This window comes from Zalophus californianus, chromosome 9 (genome assembly GCF_009762305.2).
Source record: "Zalophus californianus isolate mZalCal1 chromosome 9, mZalCal1.pri.v2, whole genome shotgun sequence".
In the NCBI taxonomy this organism is placed as follows: Eukaryota; Metazoa; Chordata; class Mammalia; order Carnivora; family Otariidae; genus Zalophus; species Zalophus californianus.
In genome coordinates, this window is record NC_045603.1 from 127168595 (window position 1) to 127195995 (window position 27401).

Below are 27401 nucleotides of genomic sequence, written 5' to 3' on the forward strand. Positions count from 1 at the left end.
TGAATCTCCAAGCACCTGATAGTAGGAGATTCTCAGAGGTTCCTGAGGTCAAGAGCATTAGAATCCAATCAGACAACATGGAATAAAGGTTCAACCTCATTGGGCCACAGGATGAACAATGAGAGAGGAATCTTTTCATTCATTCAATGAATATTTTTGAACACTTTGTGATATTCAAATAAATGCTTTTAAAATATGAATGATAGAGGGACAACAGCTGAACTTGTCCATGGGAACATGTAAAGGTGATTAATTTCCTCCCCCAGTTTCTTACTTAGAGTGTTGGTTTGTATTCTTACATTTCACACTGTCCAGTTAATTTCAAGGAATTTTTAGAGTCATTACAACAGATGAGTAAAGGAAGAAATCAGAAAAGAACATGAAAACTACTACCAGAAGTATTAGTAATTGCCATGTGTAGTTGAATAATTGTACCCCATAAGAAGATAGAAGCTGGGTGGTGCTCATAAAGAAAAAGTGTTTAATTTTCTTAAATCTTTGACTCTGAGAAGGCTTTTTAGCCACTCATTATATAACAAGACTGGGCAAGCTTCCTTCTTTTTTTTTTTTTTTTTTTTTTGCCATTGACATCTTCCAAGGAAAATGCTGCATGATATGATTTTCAAGGCTAATTTGCCTTTTTGTCTTAAACAGTGTCTTTTGCTACAAATTAGCCTCCTGTATCTCCCTGAGCTAAAGAGGCTCCTTCAAAATTCCTAACAGGCAGCCTGGTGGAGAGATGGGAGGGAAAGGAAGGGAGGGAGGGAGGGCGGGAGGAAGGGAGGGAGAGAGGTAGAGGGTGCCTGTGTGCTGCGTACATGTGGTACAGGCTGGGAGATCAGAACGCTAACAGAACAGGCAGTGTAATTACATGTTCCTTGTAAGTATGTTAGCCCCACGGGGAACTAAGCCGGCCAGTCCACTTGGAGAGGAAAAGTAGATTTAAGGATGGTAGCAGGAAGGGGTCATTTCATAACTGACTTATTACTTGGTTATGATGAGGGCATTTGCTGATCTCCAGTGACTGCCTGGTGTTTTTGGTCAGGCTCGGCTCTCTCACTCCCAGATACTTGATTTTGCAAAAGGGACACACCTTTCTGCAGGAAAAGAAGACACTGACCAGATTGCAAGCGGTAGGTTGTGACATTCAGCATGTTTATGCAGCAGAATTGCTGAGAGATGGGGGGTGGGGGTGGTAGTGGTGGTGTTCGGGTTGGTTGATTTATCTGCAGTAAGGAATGTTTTATTTTAATTCTCAGAAGAAGAGTTGCTGCCTAGGCTAAGGTATCAGTTAAAAATTCTGCGTTCCCAGCTTTTCTATTTGTGTTAGATGTGATTTCTGCACTCATGCAGCTTAGTGAAGCTAGGGAGGGCTCACCTTTAAATAACCTGCAGCTTCCTATTTTCATTCTTTTTTTTTTTATCCCTAAGCACTGTTCCCACCCCTTCTTCCCAACATCCGCCTGACCACCCCCTCCACCCCCCGCCCCCCCATGTGAAATGTGGCCTGTCTTCATCTTGAGTCTTTTGCACCCTGAGTCTGGATTTCTGGCTGGTTTGCTGTAGGTATTTGTGGATGCTTCGCAGTCAGCCAGGGCCCAGGAGAACTGACTGTGCATGGGAATCGGAGACCATGGCCGTGCAGCTGGTGCCCGACTCTGCTCTCAGCCTGCTGATGGTGAGTGCTCCGGGAGGAGGTGGGGCCCAGGCAGCGCCCAGCTCCAGCCTTGCCGCCCGCCCGCCCACCCACCCGCCTTGCCCACACAGTGGGCTGCTGCAGTAGCTGCAGACATGTGAAAAATCGCTCTGTTTTATCCTGTAGGCTTGTTTGAAATGATTCCTTGGGTGAGAGTATCAGCCATGACAAAGCACTCTCAGAGAAAAGAAGCATTAGATTTGCCATTTTAGAAACTTGTTGCTTAATGCTATTTTGAGAGATGTGCTTGCAAACAGGTGCTAAGAACCCCTGGAAATAGATTCCCACCAACGCCTCCCCCTGGCTTCTCAGCATCCTTTCCCACTGCCTTTGCATCGAAATTGAGGTGATTGTGTTTGTTTATTTGTTTTTGCATCTTCTCATAGCAACTGTGGAATTTTTTGCCCACGGAGCAGTGGAATAGGATCTTCTTTCTAGGTGCCCATGTATCTACTCAGATTTCCCCATAGAAGCTGCTGAGGGGGTTGTTTGTGGCCTTTTGTAACACTTGGACTGCAGAGCTCACCTCCCAACTGTGATTGCTGGGGAAATACTGGCAGAGGCCTTGTCCAGGCACTTGCCAGCATGTGGACCACTGACCTACTTTAAGCTTCTTTATGATTTCCATCATGTTAAGAAGGCCTCCACTCTTAGCATATCTAAGCAAACAGGGACACTGGCATCACCTTGTTTTAATCTGATTGACTTTTTGCTAGATTCTAGGTTGAGAGTTTGCTTTTACTGTCATGTTGCTCCCCCTCTCTTTGCTGAGTAGCGCATAGGCCAGGGTAATGCTGACGGAAGTAGCCCGCATCAGGCTCCGTGTGTGAATGCTCTCACAGTTGCACAGGAGATTTTACGAACAAAGCAGTTGCTTCTGCTGTGTATATTGATCTATGTTTTCTGACTAAGAAGGGGAAATGCAGCTTTGTGAGGCCTAATGAGTTTATTAAGAGCACTTGGAAGAGGAGCCAGTGGGGAACCTGCCTCTGGAGTGATGAGGTGGGTCAGGTTAAGAGGGATAGATATCATGGTTTCTTTGTTACCCCAAATGTCATTTAGGCCACAGAGCCATTTGAAATGCCTGAGGTCTCATGGGCTTCTGCTGACTTCCGATTCCACTGGGAGAGAAGTATTCAAAAGAATTAAAGTTGTTTTCTGGAGAAATTATCCTTGACTCGTTTCTCTTCCTCATAATTGTTTTATCTAATGACACTTTATCCTCCATTGTCTACCTGTGGTCACGTATGTGGGTGGCAAAGTTCTGAGTATTTCTGATTGTGGCAGGCGATGCAGTGGCAGTATCTATGAGGACCAAAAGACTCCAGGAAACTGAGAATCTGAGTTATTTGCAAAAAAATATATAGGCACGTATGCCCCTATTCAGGTATGCATATGCATATTATCTAATAATGTTTCATAGAAATAAGTCTTGCATTATGTTACTATAGAGAAGAAATGTGTTCTTAAAAATCAGCTTTAGGGAGAGCCGGGCCTGTTTGCCTCCAGATTACTGTTCTGATTTCTTCCCCATGCTTCTGAGCATTCAGGTATGTGCCTGTGTTACTGGGAGCTCTAAGGATAAATCCTCAGTACCCAAACAGAATGCAGCTCAACCTCCTGGCCCAGCTGCTCGTGCCGTACATCACTCAGGTTCTCTTGTTCCTGGTGCTCAGCTCAACCTCCTGGCCCAGCTGCTCATGCCATACATCACTCAGGTTCTCTTGTTCCTGGTGCTCAGCTCAACCTCCTGGCCCAGCTGCTCGTGCCATACATCACTCAGGTTCTCTTGTTCCTGGTGCTCAGCTCAACCTCCTGGCCCAGCTGCTCGTGCCGTACATCACTCAGGTTCTCTTGTTCCTGGTGCTCAGCTCAACCTCCTGGCCCAGCTGCTCGTGCCGTACATCACTCAGGTTCTCTTGTTCCTGGTGCTCCCAGATAGTATGGTTGCTGTCCGGAGGTGTCTGCAGCCCAGACTTTATCCTCTGTGTGTCAGCAGCCTCTGCCCTCAGATCTATCCCTAGTGCTCACGTCCTGCCCGGATCAAAGGATTGCGCGTATGTCTCTCTCAGAAGCCGGGGAAATAGCTCTTGACACCATGATGGACCATTAGATTAGAGAACCTTGGAGCATCATGTATAACTGTAGGCAGTACATGTTTTCTGGTTCATGACTGGTTCAGGGGAATTTTCCCCTATGGACTTTGTTGCTTTTTTCACTTTTAAGAGTAAACCTCAAAATAATTGCTTCCTGACCTATTACATGATGAGTTTCAAAATGTATAAGCAAGTCAACAAGGAAGAAAGGAGGAAAACAAGCCACTTAGCAGAGTTGCTTTGGCTGTGAGTTTAGGAAGGAAGCTGTAAACATTATTATTTATTAGCTAATCAATCAGCCAATCAGTTCTCAGTATTTATGGAGTGCCTGCTGACTGAGGAAGGTAGCATAGTATAAGGGTCAGAGCGAGAGCTCATAAACACCCAGTTTGGGGAGATATCAATATCAGGTAGCTTGATTGCAATTCCGCAGTTTTATGCTATAAAGTTGTTGGGCTGCAGGGAACTAGGGGAGAGCAATTGACCACACCTCTTGGTTTTGAATAAGGAGGCAGCCAGATGTTATATTCAGTGTAGACTCTAGATGATTCAGGGCAGAACAGATTAATTTGGTTATGCAAGTGGCAACAGATCTGGAATTGGAGAGTCCTGTGCTCTGTTTCCAGCTTTGCCACTCACTGGGCGATCCTGGGTGACCAGGGTGATCCTTTCATTGTGTTTTAGTTGTGGCATTTGCTTACTTAGGGGGCCATGCTCATCCGTAGGGTCCCTTTAAGCTCTGTTAAACATAATTTAAGACCTCTAGGAATAGTGTCTAGAACAGAGGTCCTCGAGAGGCAACTCTAATGCTTTATTCAGCGTTATGTCTTACTGGTACCCTACAATATGGACAGTGTTGCTTTTAAGATGGTGGAATTTGTTCCCATCCGTATGGCTTTTATGCCAGAAGAAGTGTTTGATATTATTTGCCAGAAGGGGAGATCGTTTGGATTTGTTCACACTCTGCTGTCTGGAGTCCTTCCCCATGGGAGCTAATTTATTCCATTGGACTAGAGCAGGTGACTTTTGGAAAGTACGTAAGATGACTTTCTAAGCTGGTACAGGGTGTGGGGCATCTGGCAGGGGGCCTGGGTTGTAAGCATGTGCTGACCATCTTGAGGTGGGTGGATTTCACTGATTCTTTCAATGAAGAGTTAGTATGGGGGGATGATGAGCATCCATGCAAGATGGAGGTCCTCAAACAACCAAGGAAGGTGGATTCTGAGAGAGGACAGGTGCTGGTGGTAAAGACCACCTCACAGGCCATTGAAAATCCTGCCTCCTCATCTTTGCAGAAATCTTGGGAAGCAAGAAAAGACACTGTTGTGTTCACCACATTGTTGGGAGCCTCCAGCTTGATGTGACTAATTATAGAGCCGGAAGCTCTTGGCTATGTGTCATTTGCTGAAATCATATGTGTTTAGGGAACTCTTTAAGGGCTGGAATGTGCTAGAGCCAGGGACTTGTTGATTATTTCTCTAATGATAGAGATGTATAACCAAGAGGATACAGAGGTGGTATTAGGATGTTTTGGCTCGTAGATTCTGAAAGCTCAGACAGCTAGATTAAAATATTTTTAATGTAACTTAGCTAGCTAGGCAATAATGCAAATTATGCTTTTCTACAAAGTATCTTTACATATATTATCTCAATCCCTTCAACAATCCTGGTTTTAAGACAGAAATTTTTGATAATCAGAATCTGAAGAACTGTCAGTGGTCCCACAACTGAAATTGATGGGGCAAAGTCTCAAAATCAGGGTCTTCTGACTCTCAAGCCAGGGCTTTCTTTGATACCATGTCAAAGCTCAAGAACTTGACCACCAGGATCTTCTAAGACTTTGGATTAAGCCCCTCAAGGGGGCCTCATTTCTGAGCCACTCTGCGCTTTTCACATTTTTAGGTGAGTAGTGCTGTCTTCTTATTTATCTTTATTCTTTTCCATGTTGCAATTTAAATTAAAAGGTGATACCATACATTTGGTTCAAGGCATCTGGTTTGATTCTAGGAAGAAGAAATGTTTTTATATCTATGAGACTTCTGATATTTTCAAGGTTCCATTCTCTTGGACTCTGTTTCTAAGAAAACTGTCAAGAGTAAAGCTTTATAATAGGAAAATTAAATATGTAAAAATTTCCATTGATAAGTCAGAGGAATTAGTGGGTGATTATTCTCAGTGAATGAAGGATGTGAATTAAATTATCTTGACGATTCTTTCCATTTCTAAAAATTTGATTTCAGATTTCTGGGATTCTTTTGAATAGACTAGCTTGCTGGTCTGTTTTGAATAGATTCCAGTTGATAATCTGCTCTTGTAAAATTTTATCTCTCTAGTTTCATTTCATTTTATTTTAGATTCTTCTTTCCTCAGATATTTTCCTCATTTGGAAATTTTCTTTTTTAATTAACCAACAAATACTTGCTGAGTATCTACTCTGTGCAGGAAGAAGACAAGGCAGTCATTAGCTTTTGTGAACTTAAAAACTAATTGGAAAGACAAAGTAGAGACATGTGGAAATTATAATGACAAGGAATTTATAGGACAGCGTCAGAGAATCACATAAGAACTGCAATAAGACAGTGCATAATCCATAACCAAGTAAGCCCTAGGGTGCACTGCCTATCAGAGTGGGAAAACTGGTTCAAGCTTAAGTAACATGTTGAGGGGTAGATGAGAGTGAATCTGAGGTGAGATGAGTGAATGAATTAGGATGGAGTCCAGACTATGTTCGGAGATAGAGAGTAGACTGGTTTGGACAGAGTTTCTAGAGGTGACAAAGGCTTACATGGTCAGAAAAGTAGGTTAAGGGTGACCAAGGTCCTAGTTCTATTACTATAACCTCATTTTCCTCTAAATTAGACCTGTGACTGGTCTCTATTCAAAATTTCTACTAAGACCATGGATTTTTCTCCAGATTGCAAAAGGCAAAAGGCAGAGGATAAAATTAAAGTCTGTCTTGAGGAATCTTGCTCTTGAGTTAATAATAATAATCCTTATATGTTTCAAAGTGCTTTTGTGCCTGCTATCAGGACAGGTACTATGTCTTTTTGTTATATACTGTCAAGCTGAGATCCAGAAATGCTCAATGGCTTGCCCAAGATTACTTGGCTAATTGTGGTGGTTTCCATAATGGTTAGCTCATACATTTGAAAATGTAATATTGACCACATTTATGGAAATTCAAAGAATAATAATTATGTGTTAATTGGATGGCATAGCCATCTAAAGCACCGTGCACAGAGTGGGACCATCTAAGCTTGGGACCCAGACAGAGGTCCTGGATGTTCAGGTCTATAGTAGGATGGGTTCTTAGTATCATTTACCTTTCTTGTTTATTTAAAGTTGGATGATTGTCAAAACGTCCCTGGAAAATGTTCATGTAATTGTTATATCTAAGTCAGTAGCTAAAATCCTTCTTAAACTCAATTGTCCATCTTCTAAAGTGCAATTTCCGAATGGGTATGTCTAAAATCTTGATATTAATAATATTTGTAGTTCATATTTAATGTACAAATTTATGTGTCTTGGTGAAATTTAAAATCAAGGAGTCATACTCCCTCTCTCAGATAATTTTTTGCTGATGTATTTTTGTTTCATTTTATGTCTTTCTAATTTTTTTTTTAAGTGACAGAGTTCAGCTCACACCAGCATTAACAAGGAGGGGAAATGTATTGACTGATGTAAATGGGGAGTCGAGGGATTGAAGTGGTTTCAGGAGAAGCTGAACTGAGGACTTTGGGTGACAGACTCCAGACCCTCTTTCTCTGCCTCTCTCCATGTTTTTAGGCTCTAGCAGATTCTTTCCTCCAGCAGCTCCAGGATTACTTGTCCTTAGAGCTAGTGGGCCCAGATAAATGAGCGGGACTTTCCTTATAAAGTCATTTCTTAAAATCTGTTTCGCCCTGTTGGATAATAGGTTTTGCCCCTGGCCAATCACTGGGTCCAGAGATGGATTTTCTGACTGAGCAGGTTGGCTTCTATGTCTAGACCTGTGGGGAGAAAGGAGGTGTGTCAGTTGGCTGATAACTCCACCTGAATCAACAGGGAGTGGGAAGGCGAGGTTCCAGAAGGAAAAGAGCTCTCTTACCAGCAAGGAGGAAGGGATGCTAGCAAGGTAAACACAACAGATGCTCATTAGTGGTCTTTACAACTTGTGTACCATTATAGGGCTCCTATAAAACTGGTCAGGTGGGTAAAACATCATTGAATCCTAAATCATTGGTTTAGTTCCCTCAAAATAAATATAAATAGAAAAGTCCAATAAAGTCTAGTTTATGCTAGATTGAAAATGTCTCACCATCTGTAAAGTGGGATAATAATACCATGGAAGTTTTGGGATAATTCAATGAGATATGCAGGTAAAGTACTTAGCACTGTTCCTGGATCAAAGTAAATACACAGTAAGTATTAACAATTGTTTGCATTATATTAAAATGATATGAAACTACCATCCACCCAAGCTCATCTCATTGGACTCCTGAATGAGCCAGAGTCAGTCTAAAAGAAGTTGCCCAAACCTCTCTGCATCTCAGTGTTTGAACAGTCAGTGACCACTTTGGACAACCAGCCAGTTGTTTTAGAAAAACAGATGCTCCTAGGATCAGGTGAACTGTTCCAATCATGAGAAAATTTAAATTTGCATTCCTGTCTTGACTAACAAAATTTTCTTACCCTCTGAGGGAAGATGACTAAAATATGGGCTGCAGTATGTTCTCTCTGGCAAATGCAAAATGCATGCCATCCAGGCTGCTCTACATGATTGGGTGGCTATTAGTGTATCTCTGCTAAAAATTAATTGTATGGCTTCTTTGCAAAGTTTAATAGTCATTTGGAGAGCATATGTTACTGGTGCAGGTAGCAGTATCTCATTGAATTCTATGCCAAAATACGAAGTCAAATGGAACATATGGCATTTAGCTTGGTCATAATAAAAGGTCCTGGAAACATGCTTGACTAAAACCATGGGGTATATAGAGTGTAAGAAGACTAAATTCCAATGTCAAGGTAACATTGGCCTGCAACTCATGTTTCCTAGTAATGAGTCCTTGTTATAACCCTGGATATTGAAATGTTAGTCTCTCAATCCAGACCTGGAGAAGGAATTTCCTGAGCAGCAGATCCAGTTCCACTCCCCAAGCAATGTCATGCATGCCCATGGTTTTAACTCTCATCTATATACTCACGACTCCCTAATCATGTCTTTGGTTCAGGCCTTGCCCCCAAGTTTCTCATGACTAGCAATCCAAATGCTTCTCAGATTTATCCTCCTGTTTGTCCCATAGATGTCTCAAACTCAGTTCACCTCAAAGAGGAATTGTGACCTTCCTCCTGGTCTACGTGTCTTTCACTGGTGGTAGTACCATTTTGCCTGTCATCCCAGAATTCACTGTTGACTCCTTCTTCCTCATCCACCTTGTCCAGTTATCTCCAGGTTCTGTTGCCTCTGCTCCCTCATTTCTCTGTGATCTCGCCCCTCTCCCTGCCTAGTTCAGGTTTACAATCTCTCCCACCTGGATCTCTGCTTCTACTCTCTTTTCATTATGTCTATCCTCTATACATTTTCCAGAGTGATATTTATAAAGTGAAATTCTGATTTCGCTACTAATTAGATCTACTATTTTCTTCTAAAATGAAGGTCTAAAATCCTCTGATTATACTTGATTATACACGGATAAAGCTCAAGCTTTTATTTTTTTAATTGAGGTAAACTTGGTGTATAATAGTATATGAGTTTCAGATGTACAAAATTATAACTTGATATCTGTATGCACTACAAAGTGATCAAGCTTTTTAACATACACATTAGTCACTTCAAGCTCCAACTTCTGCCTCCCTATCCAACCTCATGCCCTGCTGTACCTCCCACCACCCCTCAGAATTGGTACCTTAGCAGTGTTGGCCTGTTCCTGCTCCCGAGAAACACCATGCTGGTTCAAGCGTGTGTACTTTTGAATGTGCTCTTTCCACTTCCTCACTTTTTCCTTTATTTCACTTATATTTATATTTTCTATCATTCCGCTTATCCATAACACTGCTATATGGTATTTGACTTTTGTGCCTGTTTTCCTTAATAGAATGTGAGCACATCAACAATATAGAGTACTTCTCATCCATTCATTCAACAAATATTTATGGAACCCCTACTATCTTCTGGATACTATTTTAACATGAGGGATATAGTAAAGTGAACAAGAGAGACAAGGTTTTTGGTGTTCTTGAGCTTATCTGGGAGAGATTTAAAAAAATAAGTACATTAAAAATACATAGAAATATCAGGGAGTGGTAATTACTCTAGAGCCAAATTATAAATGGTGATGGGGAGACAATGCTTGGGTTACAGCTTTAGAGTGGGTGATCAAGGGAGCCTTCTTGAATCCCTGATTCAAGGGATAGGGGAGGGAGACCTAGAGATCTAGTTATGACAGGGTCTGTGGAGGAAAAGGACATTAAGCCATTTGAAGGGTGCAGATTTCCCCCTCTACTGATATGATTGATGTATACATTGTGTAAGTTTAAGGTGTACAGCGTATTGATTTGTTACACGGACACATTGCAATATGATTACCAACTTAGCATTAGCTAACACCTCCATCAGGCACATATTTACCATTTCTTTTTTTGTGCTAAGAAAATCTAAAATTTACTCTCAGCAACTTGCAAGTATCTAATACAGTGTCATTAACTCTAGCCACCAGAATTAGATTAGATTAGATCCCCAGAACTTATTCATCTTCTAACTGCAGGTTTGTACCTTTGACCAATATTTCCCCACTTACCCACCGTCAGTCCTTAGTAACTGCCATTCTACTCTCCGTTTTCTGTAAGTTTCATTTTTTAAGATTCCACACACAAATGATACCATACAGTATTTGTCTTTCTCTCTCTGACTTTTTTCACTTAGTAAAATGCCCCCAATATCCATTCATTTTGTCACAAGTGGCAGAATTTCCTTCTTTCTTGTGGCTGAATAATGTGTGTGTGTGTGTGTGTGTGTGTGTGTGTGTGTGTGAGAGAGAGAGAGAGAGAGAGAGAGAGATCTGCTTTATCCATTCATCCACAGATGGACAGTTAGATTGTCTCGGTTAGCCAACGTCTTAGGTTGTTGTGGTTAGCCAATGTCTTGACTGTTGTGAGTAATGCTACAATGAATATGAGGATATTAGATATCTCTTAGAGATCCCGTTTTCATTTCCTTTGGATATATTCTTAGAGGTGGGATTGGGGTACATTTATTTTTGATGGGGGAGAAAAGAGAGAGAGTATCGTTCTGGGAAAAGAAGCAAAGTGATGAGGGAGATTCAGGAGGAAACGATTATGAACCACTGTGGTAGGGATCAGATGAGGGCAGAGGTGGGGGTGGGAAGGAGGGATTGGTAAGAGAGGATTTGCATTGTGGAGGAGGAGGAAATCTGGTGGAGCAAGTTGGGACTGGATGAGGGAAGACATCGCAGATGGTCCTGTGAGTACCTGAATTGGAGCCACAGGCATTTATGAGCCTTTCTGCATTCTTGGATGGGGACTGACTTAGCCAGTGTGGGGGTTGGGAAGTTTAATCCGGTGGTGGTATGCAAAGTGCACTGGGGAGACAGGAGGGAGAATGCCTGTTCAAATGCGTCAAATGCATAAACTCGGGTGGGGGGTGAAGAGGCAGCATTGTGGTGGCTGTGGGAAAAGAGGAAAGTGGATAAATTCAAGGGACATTCTGAAGGCAGCATCATCAAGACCATATGATGGATTGATGATGGGGCGCATGGACAGGGAGGAGTCAGCCAGGACTACAGAATGTTGGATCTCAGAGCTGCAGGGAGTGGTACAGAACACCATCAGGGTGGGAAATACAATTTGCAGATAAAAGGGTGGCAATTAATGTGGGACCACCGAGTTGAAGGCACTGAGGAAATAATGGGATTTCCCAGCAGAGATGGTTGATGGGCAGTTGGAGATAGTGGTTACTTAGGTCAGTGATTAGATTTGGAGGGGCAGATCTGAGAATGAGACTAGAAGCCCAGAAATCCTGAAGAAAGACTGTAGAGAGAAAAGAACAGAAGACCACGCCTGTGCAAGGGGAAATCTAGAAGCCATGGTCAGAAAGAGTTCATATTATTTTGTGATACAGGCCACATTTGTACCAGGTGAATGTTACCTTGACTTGGGCATTAATTTTCCTCACATTAAATGTGCCACATGGCCTAATCGAAGCAGCCTTAGAGATTTTTTGCTAGATGCGGGTTGTTAAATGCAGTTTCATTAGAAAACTGCACCTCCTCCCAGATTCTAGGGCACAGCTGGGCTGGGAATGTGCACATGCCACCTGTTACCAAACACCATAGCTATTGGGTGTGCGTTCTGCTTACTAATTACCACTGCATAGCAACTACTCCACACTCTGTGGCTTAAAACAACCATTTTGTTAGGCTCACCAATTCTGTGGGTCAGGACTTCCAACAGGTGGCAGTGGGAATGGCTTGTCTTTGCTCTATGATGTCTGGAGCCTCACCTGGGAAGAGTGAAAGTCTGGGATGACTCGACAGCTGGAGTCTGAAATCTCCTGGAGGCCTCTCCACTCGTGTCTGGTGCTGGGTGTTGCTGTCAGCTGGACCACAGCACTTATGTAGGAAAACTCCACGTGACCTGGGCTTCCTCACAACAAAGCTGGTTCAAGGGAGCTAAACTGCTTACATGGTAGCTCGGGGCCCAAAATCGAGTATGTGAGCTAACAAGGTAAAGCTGTAATGACCTTTTGTGAGCTAGCCTCAGAAGTCACACAGACTTGCTTCTGCTACATTTTCTTTGTTACAAACAAGTCACTAAGGCTAGATTGGAAGGGAGAGGATATAGACCCCTCCTCTTGTGAAAGGCACTAACATATTTTATGATGTGTTTAAAGCCACCACAGTGGGTGTTCATTCTATGTAATTTAATTTCATGGTCTTTGAGGGTCTTTTCCTTTTTGAATTACTCACGACTTGGCTATGGGACTTTGCTCAGATGAAGCATTCCATAACTATTGATTGAATGGTAAGTTGGTATCAGAAGAATTCCATTTTTAATTTTTTTGCCTTTTGGCAAAAAGTTACCTTTGCATTTTTAGATTTTTATCCAAACTCTAAACATCTAGGAAGTAACATGTTTAGTGTTTCTCTGTTATGCCTTCAAAGAACACCCAGAGAAGGTATGAATCATGAATAGTCAGATCTGCCTCCTCTGTGACCTCCAAGTTTCTCTGGTTTAGTTCCCACTGATGATTGGGAGCTAATAAACTGGTAGTGTTGCTTCCTTTCCATGCTTAGTGTTTGGACTCATAATTTGTTTTGTATCTTTATTGCCCATGTGTCAAAGTAAAAGAAGGGACGTAGCTTGGTATTAGGACTGAAATGCTTTCTTTCCTCGTGAGGAGTGTGAGCATAATTGAGCTGTAATGAACACAGCTGAGGTCGTTTTCCAGGGATTAATGACGAGGAGAATGTGTTCATGGCCTGAGGCTTAGTCTTTGGTCATTAACCTAGTTGGTCATTAATATTGTCTGGGAATGCTTTATGTTAGGCCATTACAACTACTGCCATATGCTGCTACAGTTGGGAACATGAACATTACCTGTATTAGGAACTGTTTGTTTCCTCCCCGTTCCGCATGATTACTGAACAAAGCAGCCTTTTTAATACACACTCCAAAGGCATGGAGCACCAAGAGCAGGACCTGTTTGAAGCTTCCCTTCCCTCCTCTCTTTTCCTTCCATCCCCTTGTCTTCTTTTTTAAAAAACATTTACGGAGGGTTGCAATCAGAGAGACATTATGGGAAGCATAATGAGGCTATGTAGACATATGTGTAAATACCACCTGGTCCCTGCTCTCAAGAAGCTTGGAGTTTAGTTGGAAAGCCCTTAATAAACAAACAGTTCCAACACAGTGAGATAAATGTTATGACAAAGAAGTCGTCAAAGTGCTATAGAGTGCGAGAGCACAGAGCAAGAACCTCTACATGGCACTGATGTTTCAGGTGAGTTTTGACAGATTAGAGGTAGATAGGTGGATGATGGTGGTAGGGAGTTCCAGGTACAGGGAAGAGCATACACAAATGCAAATGAGAGAGTCGCATGTTCCAACAACTATGTAACATTTTTGAATGGGAAAGGTAAAAAGGAATGGAGGAGAGGAGGTCAAAATCCTGGCTAAGGGCAGACACAAACTGTTTTCTAAATAAATAATGAGTTTGAACTTTGTCATGAACTTTACTAATAGGCATGAATGATTTGAAGCAGGAAATGACATGATCAGCGTTGAGATGTAGAAATACCTCTGAAGAGGTAATATGGAGAATTGGTTCAAAGAAGGAATGACCAGAGGAGAACCTGTATAAGAAGATATGGAAGTCATCCAGGCCAGCAATAATGTGGGCTTGAACTAATGGTGGGCCAGTGGGAATGGAGGAACGGGCAGGATTTAACAGGATTTAAAAATAGGGAAATTCTTTAGTTCATGTATTAAGTTCAGAGGTGAAGCCAATTCTAGGGTCTGCCTCTGGTCCCACTCTCACCCCCAGCCCCCTTAAATCTTTGGGTTCTGCTCTTGTCTGTGGGTTTGTCACAAGATGGCTGCCAACAGCAACTGCTCAGTATGCTTCTTTTAGCATAAAAGAAGAAAAGAAGAAATGCACCACTGAGTTACCACCTCTGACCCTAGAGACTCACCACCTGAGAAAAGAAATGTCTTTCCTAAAATAGGAACAGGAATTCTTCCTTTCTTTTTGAGTGGCCCAACTCAAGTGATCTCTCCTCTCCAGAGGAAAGCCAAGCACTGATTGGCTTAAGCGTGAGATCCTGAACTAATCAGTAGCCAAGAGGCATGGAGTCACCATGCTTGACTGGATGTATCAGTATCTACTGCTGAAGCTTGGAATGGGGTCAGTTCCTACTACCTCACATAAAAGGTGAAGAAGAAGGTGAGCATGGTTGCTGCATGGACAACCTACAGGATCTACAACTGGAGCACAGAATAGGGCACTCAACCCACTCAACCCAGAATTGGAGGATGAGGGAGGTAAGTATATAGATTGTAAGTTTCTTTAGAGCAGGAACTATATCTCGTTCACCACTGATTTTTTAGCCCTTAGCTCAGTACCTAGCACATAGTAAGTGCTCAGTAAACATTTGTTGAATGAGTAAAGGCATCTAAGAAGTGGTATCTGAGCTTGAAGGCACAGACCAGGTGATAAAGTAAAGGAAGAGCTTCAGGCAGAGTTAAAAAGTATTGGTAAATGTAAAGGATCATACAGTTCCATGATACATTTCAGACAAGTCAAGGAGTTAAGAAGTTCTGGCACTAAAATCCAAGGTGGGGACAGGCAGAGGACAAGGTTAGAGAACTGAGGAAGGATTATACTCTGCTGAGGAGCTTGAGCCATATCCTGTAGATCCTGGAAGACATCTGAACAGTTTGGGGCAAGAGAATGAAATAATCATGCTGCATTTGTATAAATCACTTTGCCAATGCTATGTAGAAAACTGCTATAGGAATATGAGTAAGAAATGATGAGGTGAAATCAGCAGCTGATTAAATTTTGATTGGATATGTGAGAAGACACGGGAGGAGTCAAGGCTGACCTCAGATCTTGATGTTGGGTAAGGAAGCAGGTGGAAATCACAGGGGAAGAACAGGTTTAAAAGGAGTAATGACACCTTCATTTTGGACAAGTTCATCTCAGGGGCCTGCAAGACATTCTAGTGGAGGGGTTTAGCCACAGTTGGATGTATGTGTGTGAAGTTGGGGAAGATTTCTGGACTGGACGTACATATTTAGAGTCATCAGTATGCAGACAACAGAACAACATGAAGATGAAGACCACCTGGGGAGTGTAGATCAGGTTAAGCCATGAACCATGGATGAGGCAATGGAAGGGTAGGGAGTGGAAGGAAAGCCCACAAAAGAGGCAAAGAAACAAAGAGAGGTGGAAGGAGGGCCAGGAATGTATACTGTCTTGGATGACAAGAGAGTAGAGAATTTCAAGAAAGATAGAGGAGTGATGATCATGACTATCAAGTGCATCAGAAAAATTAAGGAAGTTAAAAAACTGGAAAATACTTATCGGATTTGCCAGTCAGGATGGCAGCAGTGACCTTATGGTAAGATGCTTCATAAACATGATAAAATCAGGAGCCAGTTGCAAGTGGATGAAGAAGGAATAGGAGGTGAGCAAGTAAACGCAGAGAGGAGAACATAGGAAATGGGGAGAAGCGACATCGGATAGTAGCCTGAGGAGTGGGAGGAAACAAGGAGGGTATTTCAGAGATGGGGAAAGCTTGAGGTTTGTTATAGACTCAAGGAAAGAGGCTCAGAGATTTTTAAAAGTGAGCAATATAAGGGGGTGGGAGGGAATGTGGGCAGTGCCTCCCCCCACCCCCACCGCTCCAAGATGGCTACTGCAGCTCTAAGCTTCACATCCTTTATTCCTGTGTCGAAAAGCAAAAAGAAGAGGAGCAGTAAAGAGAGCTCCCCCTGTCTCTTTATTTCTATTGAGGAGGAAATTTCTCCCAGAAGCTCCCCAGAACACATCCCATTATTTTTAATTGGCCAGAACAGAGTTACTTATGTGACGTGTTGCAGATTGGTTCACTCAGCCCCCTCCCACAAGCCCTCTCTAGAAAGTCTCCTAGACTGTAGAGGCTGGGGATCTAAAAAATGCATGTCCCAACTTCCCTGCCTGTGACCTGGCTTCCACCAAGCAAGCTCACTGGCACCAGACCAGGAAAAGTGAAGTGAATGACTTGAAGTGGCAGTTGCAGATCAAATGTCCTTGAAAGCAAGGTAGCAAAGTGTTAGGTCCTTTGGGACCAGCTTTTGTGGAGGTTCCGGTGGTCAATTCTCTAGGGTCAGAGGTGGTAACTCAGTGATGCTATGGGGTCTTTGCCAAAATGATCTCAAGGTGTGCTTTGGCATTCATCTTGGTCTGTGGGGAATGACGTTGATTATCCGGTTTTCCCATACATTCTTAAACTTCCTAACACCCTGTAATAAATCCCTTTCTACTTATGCTAATTAGAGTGGATCTTGTTATCTGCAACAGAGAATCCTGAAAAATACACAAGACCACTCCAGCTGTAAGGGAGGCTAGGGAAGAGAGTAGCTGGCATTTTTAGGCTCTTTCCGTAGAGAAGAAAGCTCAGGGTAGAGGCTGCTATGTAGCGAACCAAAAGATACCTGCTAAAGGTAAGTGTGGACATAGACAAGTTTGTAAAGAGACTAGACTAGGTGAGTGTTTTATTTGGTACATGAGGTTTTTAGGAGAATATAAAAATATTTAAAATATAACTATCATTCTATAAAAGTGACCTGTGTGAAAGAGCGATTAGTACAAAACCTAAACCTATTTCATCCCTGTTGTCATTGCTGACAGCAGCCTCTGAAATACCAGTCAGGCCACCAGTCCAAGTCCGAGGATGACAGTTATGAAATGAAATCTGGTGAACAACAGGGGAGGAAGGAGGGATGGAATAAGCATTGTGTCTTTTTTAAATATTAGAATCTCAATTATGATTATATAGACAAACAGGCAATATGGTGAAGATGTTTTCAAAGCTCTTGGTAGATATCTGGCCATTCGATTCTTGGTTCTGAATCCTTTCGATTACTAACACCATTTTATTTGCAAATGAATTTTTTGGCTGGTTTTTAAAAATAAAGATACCTTTACATGTCATATACGTACATGTAAATAATTGCCTGCCACCCTAGTTCCTTAATCCTTTGGATTCTTGTGTATCCTTCTGTACATATATGCACCATCTTTCCTTGTCAGTCCATATAGTGCTACCTCATTCTTTTTGCAGGTTGTATAATATTATATTGTATGAATGACTCAAAATTATTTAATCTCTTATTGATGAACATTAGGCTATTGTCAATATTCTGTATTTACAAACAATCCTGCAGTGAGCATTCATGTGCATCCATTTTTGTGCAGATGGCTTGAGTATCCCATAGAATATATTCCTAGGTAGAGAGTACTGAATCAAGGGTAGGCCACTGAAAATTTTTATAGATATTGTCATATTACTATTTTCAAAAGGCCACTATGTAAATTTGTTTTAAAAAATTCTACCTTCAAAGCCCTAGGAATATAAGAACCAATTCTTATCTGCTGGTAGGGAATAGAAGGATTATAGGAAAAGTTAACTATTCTCTAAAGGGTATTTAGAATCTTACTGTATAAACAATTATAGCATTAAACGTCTGTAAAATTCAAGTGGCAAATGAGCAGTGAATATCAATTACGCATCTGCTGCATCTCAGAGGCAGATGGCCTTTTAATTTTATATCCCAAGAATTATACCCAAATTTCATTCCCTTCCCCAGATTGCTCCCCCCTCTTTTTCTACTTCCACTGAGAAAATGGTTTATTGCCCTTCTCACATATTACATTAATTTTAACCGAAGGCACAAAGAAACCTCCTTACACACGTACGAAGCAGATACCTGAGATTGGGATCTGACCCATTAATATATATTGAGTTCTGATCATTGTTTAACACTGAGGAGGGCCATACAAGAAAACTGATAAGACAAGCTCCCTCCCTTCCGTGACTTTACAGTCAGTTTGAGAAATCAGCATAGAAAACTTGAATGGTTAAAGGCCAAATAAAAAGGAGTATCCAAGTGCTAAGCTATGTCATTTACCTGTTCATGCTTAGCAATGCGAAGCCCCCAGCGTGCGACCTGTCAGGGACTTTAAGAGACATGTGGGTGTTAGCTTGGTGTTGGAGGGCAGGAGGGAGAAATGGAAGAGCACTGGGCAGCAAGGAACTGAGTGAGGGCTGGCTGAGGGGGAGAGAGACTGTGTGGGAGATGCCAGAAGCAAGGTTGGGTGGATGTGGTGGGGCCACGTAACAAAAGGCCATGCTTGGTAGGAATAATATAGGAAATAATGGAAAATGAGTGTGATATACTGGAAGGAGTGTTTGCGGGGAAGAAGGTATGTAGTGTATGCAGACTAGCTGTGTAGAACCAAGAGGGCTCATACTCTGGGCTCTCACTCAGCAGTTTGAACTTGAGGTGGACCCTTCTTAGTGTCCCACATACAAAATGTCATCTTTCTTATGTCCCAAAGCTTTGTGAATTTATTTAATTTTGCCAGGCCTTGAGAGGATGCGATAGCTGTTTTCCAGGACCTGGGCAGATAAGAAACATTTCTTGATGAACAGTGATGGGTGGAGGGGATTGGAATTGGGGCAGTAGGTGGGGAGCCGCCGACAGTGTTCCAGGCACATGGCTACAAAAGGCTCATGGTAGCAGTGCACTGACGGACACGGACAGCACAAATGGAACTCAGGAAGTTCAAAGGCAGTAACCACAGGTCTTGGTGATCACAGAGAGGGGGAGGGGTGAGTCTGTTAAACAATCCAGTATTAGTGGGGGGTCTGCTGCTCAGACTCCTGCTAGAGGGGAGGAAAAAGCTGATAAGAGATTTCCTTCATTCAAGGAGGTACAGTGTGGGCAAGTTGAGTACATACATCCAGAAAGGACAAGGCCAGATGAGGTGAGAGCCCAAGTAAGGTATCAACAAAAAGCTGCAGAGGTTCAAAGAAGAAACAGATCCTGGCTTGCTAGGGGACTCAGGCTGACATCTGAGGACACTTTGGAGGGTTGAAGAAGAGGAGCAGGGGCAGGAGACGTCCACTAGAGAGATGAGCAAGAACCAAAGGAAGGGTGTGGACATCAATGGCATTGGAAGAATAACCCGTCCTTCTGGGAGTTTAGATAGATGGAGTACAAGGAAATGTAGGAAATCAGGCCAGAAATCACTCTTTGCATTCTGGGCTGAGAGTTTGTTTTGAATTAGGTAACTACTACAGATTCTTAAGCAGAAGGTTTTATTGGGGTGGGGAGATGGTAGTGAGCCAGTCAGTGGGGAAATTATCACAGGAGTTCTGAAAGACCTAAGTTACCTGAGTAGTGAAAGCAGCATGACCTCTGCTGGGTATGGAACCAGAAAGAAGAGCCAGGGCAGCTGGACTTGGGAATGCCTGCCCATGAAACCGTAATGACAGTAGATTTTGACCTGCTTTGGAGGTTCTCAGAACTTCAGACAACCCAGTCTCAGGGCCTTCACCTCTGAGATTCTGATTCTCTGGGTCTGGTTTGGCTCCATAAATGTGAGATTTTTAAAAACCACTCCAGCTGATTCTTCTGCAGGTAGCCCAAGAATCACATACATTGAGAAATTCTCTGTACCCTAACATGCTTATCTATGAACTGACTGTGGTTTGAATATAGGCTGGTATAAAGCACTTTTTTTTTCTTCAAGGAAGAAGGGAATGGAAGGAAAGGCAGGTGTCAGAGAGGAAATACTACTGAATCCTTAAATAGCTCCTCAGGTACATAAAAAATGGGCATCTGCTGAATGAATTTCTGTAGTTCTTCCCAATATTAGCTGTGAGATGACATCTTATAGGATGATCGATCTAAGGGTGATTTGATAGGTCACATTATCAACTAATGTGGAAACAATTTATCTGGTTTCTTTAATCCCAAACTGATCTTGTCAGTATCCTGTAATTATGGGTGGTGGTCTTTTGCCTACCTTCCCCAGAGCAACACCAAGGTATCAGGGAGTATTTCATGCCGGTGGTGGCGATGGTCATGAGCACACTTCCCACCAATGCTTGAACCTTTTCAAAGAGTCTGTTTGTTGTTCAACCTGAAAATCGACTTAAAAGAAGTACAGTCCCTACTCAAAGATGAAAGATACATGCAGAGAGAGAACCTTTGAATTTTAAAAAGAGGTAGCTATTTCATATAAAAGCTGAGCTACATTTCCTCCTCAATCTGCTCCTGCATAATTTTATCCTACTTTCTAATTACGGTAACAGAACAAGAACAATCCAGACTGCTGTTCACATTCTCACTACTTTCCTCAAGAAAAAAAAAAAAAAATGCTCGTCAGCATCTATGCCAGAGAAAGGGAAACAAAGACAGGATGTAAATTTTCTTTGTGTGAGTTATCCTTGGCATGTTTCTCTCCCGTGTCTTCCTAAAGTCATTTAAAGGAGTGACACTCAAGTCCAATTAAAGGGATTTGGATGAGAAACTTCAAGTTTACAGTCAGTACCAATCAATAGTAGAATTTGTCCATCAATAGACTTTGAATGCTATTCAAAAATAACTGCATTTAACCCTGGCTAAATGATTAGAAAATGAAATTTCATGGAGCAAGTTCCCCTTTGTTTGAAAGCCTGAGCTTCAGAACCCTGAAAAATCACCTCTTCCCTTGATTATGTGTCAAAGTCTGTTGATTGGGCAAGGAGAAACTGTGTTGGATGCATCTTGAATACCTTCTACCACAGGTTTTGCCCCTGGCTTTAACCTGTGACTTGTAATGAATCCTGCGTAGAGAAGTGAGGAATTGGGAGTCAGGACTCCAGTGAAGAACTCGGAACCAGGACTAGAGTTGATTCTAAGATGAAGGCAAATATGTCTTTCCTACCCAGACAGTATGCTCCAACCTAAGGCTCCATAAGACTAATTCCTTATGTTCTCTGGAGTTTGGGAAGGCAAATAAATATTGCTAAACAAAAACTGCCCATGGAATCTCTCCCACATTTTCTCCTTTTTTCTGAAAGAACCTGAACCTCAGTGAAGTCAGTGGCCCCTGCCACACAAGTTGTCACTCTGGGAAGGGATCCCTTTTGTTTCTTCCCTTTGGGCTTTCTTCTGTAGTTATTGGAACAGATGTAGCCGCTGAGAGAGGTGTTTTCTCACCCCCACAGGAGGGACAAAGGATAAGACAATAGGATTTGTAGTTCCGGCTCTGGGAGGTGTGGAATTAAAAGCAGAAGAAATAGGTTTAGCATTTGCTCTTCAAGATAGATTCCTTTTTTTTTTTAAAGATTTTATTATTTATCTGAGAGAGAGTGAGCGAGAGAGAGAGAGAGAGAGCACAAGCTGGGGGGGGGGAGGCAGAGGGAGAGGGAGAGGGAGAAGCGGACTCCCTGCTGAGCAGGGAGCCCGATGCGGGACTCCATCCCAGGACCCTGGGATCATGACCTGAGCTGAAGGCAGATGCTTAACCAACCGAGCCACCCAGGTGCCCCCAAGATAGATTCCAAAAGCACTGTGTAAATAACACTAGTGACAACCTCAGACCAGAACAAGTAGAAGGTGTCTTATACTCATGCTCTTTTTCTTTTCTTGACTCATTTTTGGGGAGAGTGAGTTCTCACCCGGGGCCATTTTCCTTGATTGGTATATTAGTTCAGGCTGTCATAACAAAGTATCACAGACTGGGGGTGCTTAACTAACAGAAATTTATTGTTCATGGTTCTGGAGGCTAGAAGTCCAAGATCAACGTGTCAGACATTGAGTTTCTGGTGAGAACTCTTGGCTTGCAGGTGGTGCCTTCTCCCTGTGCGGTCCTCGTCCTCACGGGGCTGGGAGAGAGTAAGAGGGCCCTTGGCCTCTCCTCTTCTTGTAAATATGCTAATCCCATCAGATTAGGGCCCTACCCTTACAATCTCATTTCACCTTGATTACTTCCATGAAAGCCCCATCTTCAAATATAGTCACTTTAGGGGTTAGGGCCTCAACGTATAAATTGGGAGACATAAGCTTTCAGTCCGTGACAACTGGGTAACACAGCCCTGCAAGGCCCAGCCCCTACCTGATGTGTTGATTTTTTTCTTCTTTGTGTAATTGTGCGTGATTCATTATTGGGTTCAAAGTAGTAGCTTAATGAGGTGTGTTTTGTTTCTAGTGACAAATGGATGCAGATGTTTTGTCAAAGAGAAATGTCAGAAGTCAGAAACTAAGAAAGAAAAGTAATAAACCATGTTAATGGCTAATAAGTGTCAATGAATTTGTAAATAGCAAAAGCATTTTGCCTTTTACCAACATGATCACATTTCAGGTATTTTGTTTTTTCCTGGCTCCTGCATTAGTCATAAGAGTAGGGTCTTACTAGAAGCCAAAATTTTTGTCTTTAAAGGGTTATGACTTTTGCTAAATGTTTTTGGTCATTCTCCCTGGTTCCCCCACCCTCCTCCCTCCTCTGCCCCCACATATACACCCTGAAATTGCTTTGGGTTCAGAGTTTCATGTGTATAAAGTAAAATCATGGCTTTTGAATAATGGACAAATCATTTTACCTTTTAAAGAGCTGGAGAAATTGAAAATAAAAATTTTAACCACTGCCCCTTAAACAGAGGAGACTCTACTGAATGTTTATTAATTGTTACTTCTATATTGGTACTTTTTTGTAACATGTGCTTCCCCCTAGGGGCATAGATTCAAATTATGGATTTATATTAAAAATATCAGAACAGACTCCCTTAACTCTTTGCCATGGAGAAAATGAGCAGATGCCTCTGATCCTGTGTACCCCATCCTGAAATTTGGAATTGGTTGAATGTTACCATTGTCTGCTATTATAATGGCCATAACCTTGAAAGGGAACATTGGATCTTTCCTATGTCTTCTCAGTTTGCTCAGCTGTTTGCTACATTAGAAGCACTAACTGGTTATTATTTCTGTCTCCTGCTTAGAGCCGCCACTGGGTTTCTCTTGGGTAAAAGTTTACTTTCCCACAAGGATAGCACTGATGACTGCTCAGTGTCAGGAACAGACATTTCCCATCTCCTTTCCTTCTTTTTCATTTTGAACTTGGCTAATTTTAATTTTCACTCTCCTGCTTTAAAACATGAATATAATTCTCTTCAGGAAGAACTTTTATGTTTCTCATATAACAGTTGCTTTCCATAGTCTCATTCTCTATGTAACAGTTATGAACCAGATATTTATGAAGGTATAGCTAACTACCAAGGGGAACCCAGCAGAGAGAACATCTGGCATTCAGGATTCCATGATTACTAAATGTGTTACCTTATTACTAGAATTAAACTCTATGAAGATGTTTCCTTGGCATGAGATATATGAGAGTTCTAATACATGCCACATTATTGTACTCAGAACTCAAATATTTGTAATAGGAAAAGGTACAAACTCTATTACTTAAATATGTAAACTCAACTGCTTTGCTATTTTTCATCAGTTTCCAGTGTGCAGTATGCTACCTTGAAGTATTAGAGGTAAGTGTATGGGACATATGAATCTCCTTCAGACACATGCATATTTTGAAGAAATGCCAAAAATGGAACCTGGTAGGTTGGTTGAAGAAAAGGAATAGACTCTCTTGAGCATTCTCACAAACCTAATCATCTTTAGCTTTTTTCATGCCAACCAAGATTAGCCATGTGCAGTTTACAAGTATTTGTAGCTGAAAGAAATACAATATTGCCTTTATTGATTTGAGTTCCCCCAGAAACAGACCCTGAGGCAAGGATTGGAGTATGGGTTGTTTATTTAGGAGGTGATTTGAGGAAATACTTGTGGGGAAGTGGGGAAATAAGGCAGGGAAGGAAAGGCAGCTAGAAAAGGAGGCATTGTCAAACCAGTTTTCATGATGAGCAGCTGCCACTCAATGGGGAAACTCTTGGAGGCAGTGTGGAGGGCACTTTGGAGTTATCCCAACATTGGGAGAGGCAGCTGGGGTATTGATCTACCAGCTCTCCATTCATCACTGGTGGAGGGCTGTTCTGGGGTCATTCATTCTTCAGCACTTTCAATATGCTCTGTGGGGAAAGAGGATTCTCCCACTGCCAGGCACAAAAGCCCATAGGCAGAGTTTTTAAGTAGGTAGCAGTGACTGAGGAGAAGGTCTGGTGGGACACAGAGAGTGACTACCATGGTATTTATTTTTTATTTTTTATTTTTTTAAAGACTTTATTTATTTATTCATGAGAGAAGAGAGAGAGAGAGGCAGAGGGAGAAGCAGCCTCCCAAGGAGCAGGGAGCCCGATGCGGGACTCGATCCCAGGACCCTGGGATCATGACCTGAGCCGAAGGCAGACGCTTAACCATCTGAGTCACCCAGGCGCCCGTGACTACCATAGTATTAATGAACAGAGCAGACACTCTGGCTTAGCTGGACTCAACATGTTCTTGAGGCCGCAGGAGAAAAATGGCATGTCTCCCTAATTGATGCCGTCTCAGCCTAGCTGGAAGTTAGGACTCACACTCATGAGTAGTAAGTGATGAGATGCTGCCTATAAATGCTGAGAGGGATATTATCCATTTTTATTAAAACTACTGCTGTCAGCATCACAAATCATTAAGGAATGCAAGTCAAAACCACAATGAGATATAACCTAACATTCATTAGAATGGCTACTATTAAAAAAAAAAAAAGAAAACAAGTGTTGGCAAGAATGGAAAAATTGGAATTCTCGTGCACTGTTGATGGGAATGTAAAATGGTGCAGCTGCTGTGGAAAACAGTGTGGCAGTTCCTCAAAAAGCTAAAAATAGAATAACCATAGGATCGAGCAATTCCATTTGTAGATATATACCCAAAAGAATTGAAAGCAGGGTATCAAGGTGATATTCGGACACTCATGTTCACAGCAGCATTCTTCACACCTGCCAACAGGTGGAAGCAACGCAAGTGTTATCGGCAGAAGAATGGGCAAACAAAATGTGGTGTAAACACACGATGGAATACTATTCAGCTTTAAAAAGTAAGGAATTCTGACATCTGCTACAATATGGATAAACCTTGACGACATTATGCTGTGTGAGATAAGCCAGTCACAAAATGACAAGTATTGTGTGATTCCACCCCTGTGCAAGTACCTAGAACAGTCGAATTCATTGAATGATGGCTGTCAGGGGAGAGGGGAGGAAAAATGTTTGCTACTGCATACCTAGTTCCTCTGCCTTTTTACTTTGAAGTCTTAGATCTCTTCATTCCGACTACAGATGCTGCCTGTGTCAGCCGGTCTCTGCTGCCCAGCCCTGCACAGCTGAATTCATGAATTGCCCATGTGTGCAACCTCAGACCTACCCCAGAGTCCTGACCATCCTGAGAAGCACGTGATGGATTTCAGTGCTTCTTCCATCTCGTCCAGTAGGGCTTAGGATCAAGGCACACTTCCCAGTCCAAGGCCCCAGAAGCCAACTTGCAATTACTCTGCACCCACTTTGGGTTTCTCTCTAAGCACTCCCTGTGTTGCCAGATCCTAGCATCCATAGTCCACTGACCAACAACAGCATCATCACCTGGGAGCTTATAAAAATGCAGAATCTTGGGTCTCACCCTGACCTACTGAATAAGAATCAGCATTTCAACAAGAACCCCCTGTGAATGATTCCTGAGCACATTAAAATTTGAGAAGTAGTTGGGTAGACTCTAGACCAGTGGTTCTCAACCCTTGTTACCCATTAGAATCACGGGGTTGGAGGAAGATTTTTTAAAATTGCCAGTACTCTGAAACTCTAATTGTGTTGCCATGGGATGTGGCATAATAATTGCTTAACCGTTTATTGAATAGTGATTATGTGCTAAGCACTGTTCTACGAAGTCCATATGTGTTAAGTAATTTAAGCCCCACAAAAACCTATAGGGCCGGCCTATTATTATTTCCATTATTTACTGGAGGCACGACATAGTGTAGTACTTTGTTCAAGGTGGTCTGTGGCAGAGTTGGAATCTAGAGTCTGACTCCAGAGCCCATCTTCTTAACCATTATGCTCTTTTTGAATAAAGGTTCTTTACTACAAAGTGAGAAGATCTCTGTGAATATATTACATGCAGGCAGGCAGGTTTCACTATGTGGCTCATTTACCCAATCCAGTTTGACTCTGCATAACATATAAGTTTGTTTTTTAATGGTCATGTCATGTCCCCACCCCCACCCCCAAGCCAGCTAGTTCAGCTTCTGGTGGTCAAGATCTGTCATTGTCCTAGAACAGGCTCCAGGCAAACGAGGAGTCAAAAGAATTTTAGAGGGAAACGAGTATCTAAGGAGAAGTTCGGAGAGGGTGAGAATCCATGAAGGGACTTAAGAAGAACGATCACCTGATGCACCGAGTAAAAGTCAAAGCTTTTCCTCCTTGGTGAGGTCTGTTCTATAGCCACTTGGCCTTTGAAGCAACCACTTCACTGTGGTGTTTCCCCACATATGTCTGGGAAGCACTCCTGGGAATTACGTTCCTCTCTGAAGCCTTTCCTGACTGGCATCCCTGGGTCAGCTGATGCCCTGCTTTGGCTACTCACTGAGTTCTTTCAAACCTACACCCAGTCATTCAGGATTCTACCTCCTACTTCTCCAGACAATTTCTAGCTCCTATTTTTAAATAATTGGCTCAGTTCCCCCTTTTGAATTACCTTATCGATTTTACTGCCTGTAAATCTTTTCTGATCCATTGTGAATTTAGCATTTCTAAAGTATGTTAGAAACATGAAGATGTTTCCTTACAGCAAAATAAAAAATGTACAGTGAATGTAGTTTTATTAATAAGTCTTGAGATTGTAGAAAGTCAAAAAATGATAGAATTCACTAGGCACTGAGTATTTTTTTATCATAGTCAATATTAAGTCAGTTGAGTAAGAGTGAGGCTTGGGGGTACATACAGAAAACAGTTATGGCTATTAAGTGCAAAGTCACCCAATACTAAAAGTAAAAAAGGAGGCGTCTGTCTCACACTCTGCTCTCTGCCTCGGGGACTTCTCGTCTTTTGGCACCTGAGAGAGGGACAGTCCCCACAACAGGCCATCCCAATTCTCAC

At 42.2% G+C, this 27401-nt stretch overlaps 1 protein-coding gene across 2 annotated transcripts in view; it reads left to right on the forward strand.

The window, feature by feature from the left end:
• The first annotated feature begins 827 nt into the window (after nt 1-827).
• The window catches only part of FRMD4A (FERM domain containing 4A), a 598644-nt gene continuing 572070 nt past the window's right edge, over nt 828-27401 (forward strand). The window contains exons 1-2 of one of the 2 annotated variants that reach the window (XM_027595361.2): nt 828-1133; nt 1567-1678. In XM_027595361.2, the coding sequence (XP_027451162.1) occupies nt 1577-1678 (102 nt within the window). In that variant the 5' untranslated portion in view covers nt 828-1133; nt 1567-1576. The remainder of the gene's footprint in view (nt 1134-1566; nt 1679-27401) is intronic. The other variant, XM_027595362.2, reaches the window with a different exon arrangement.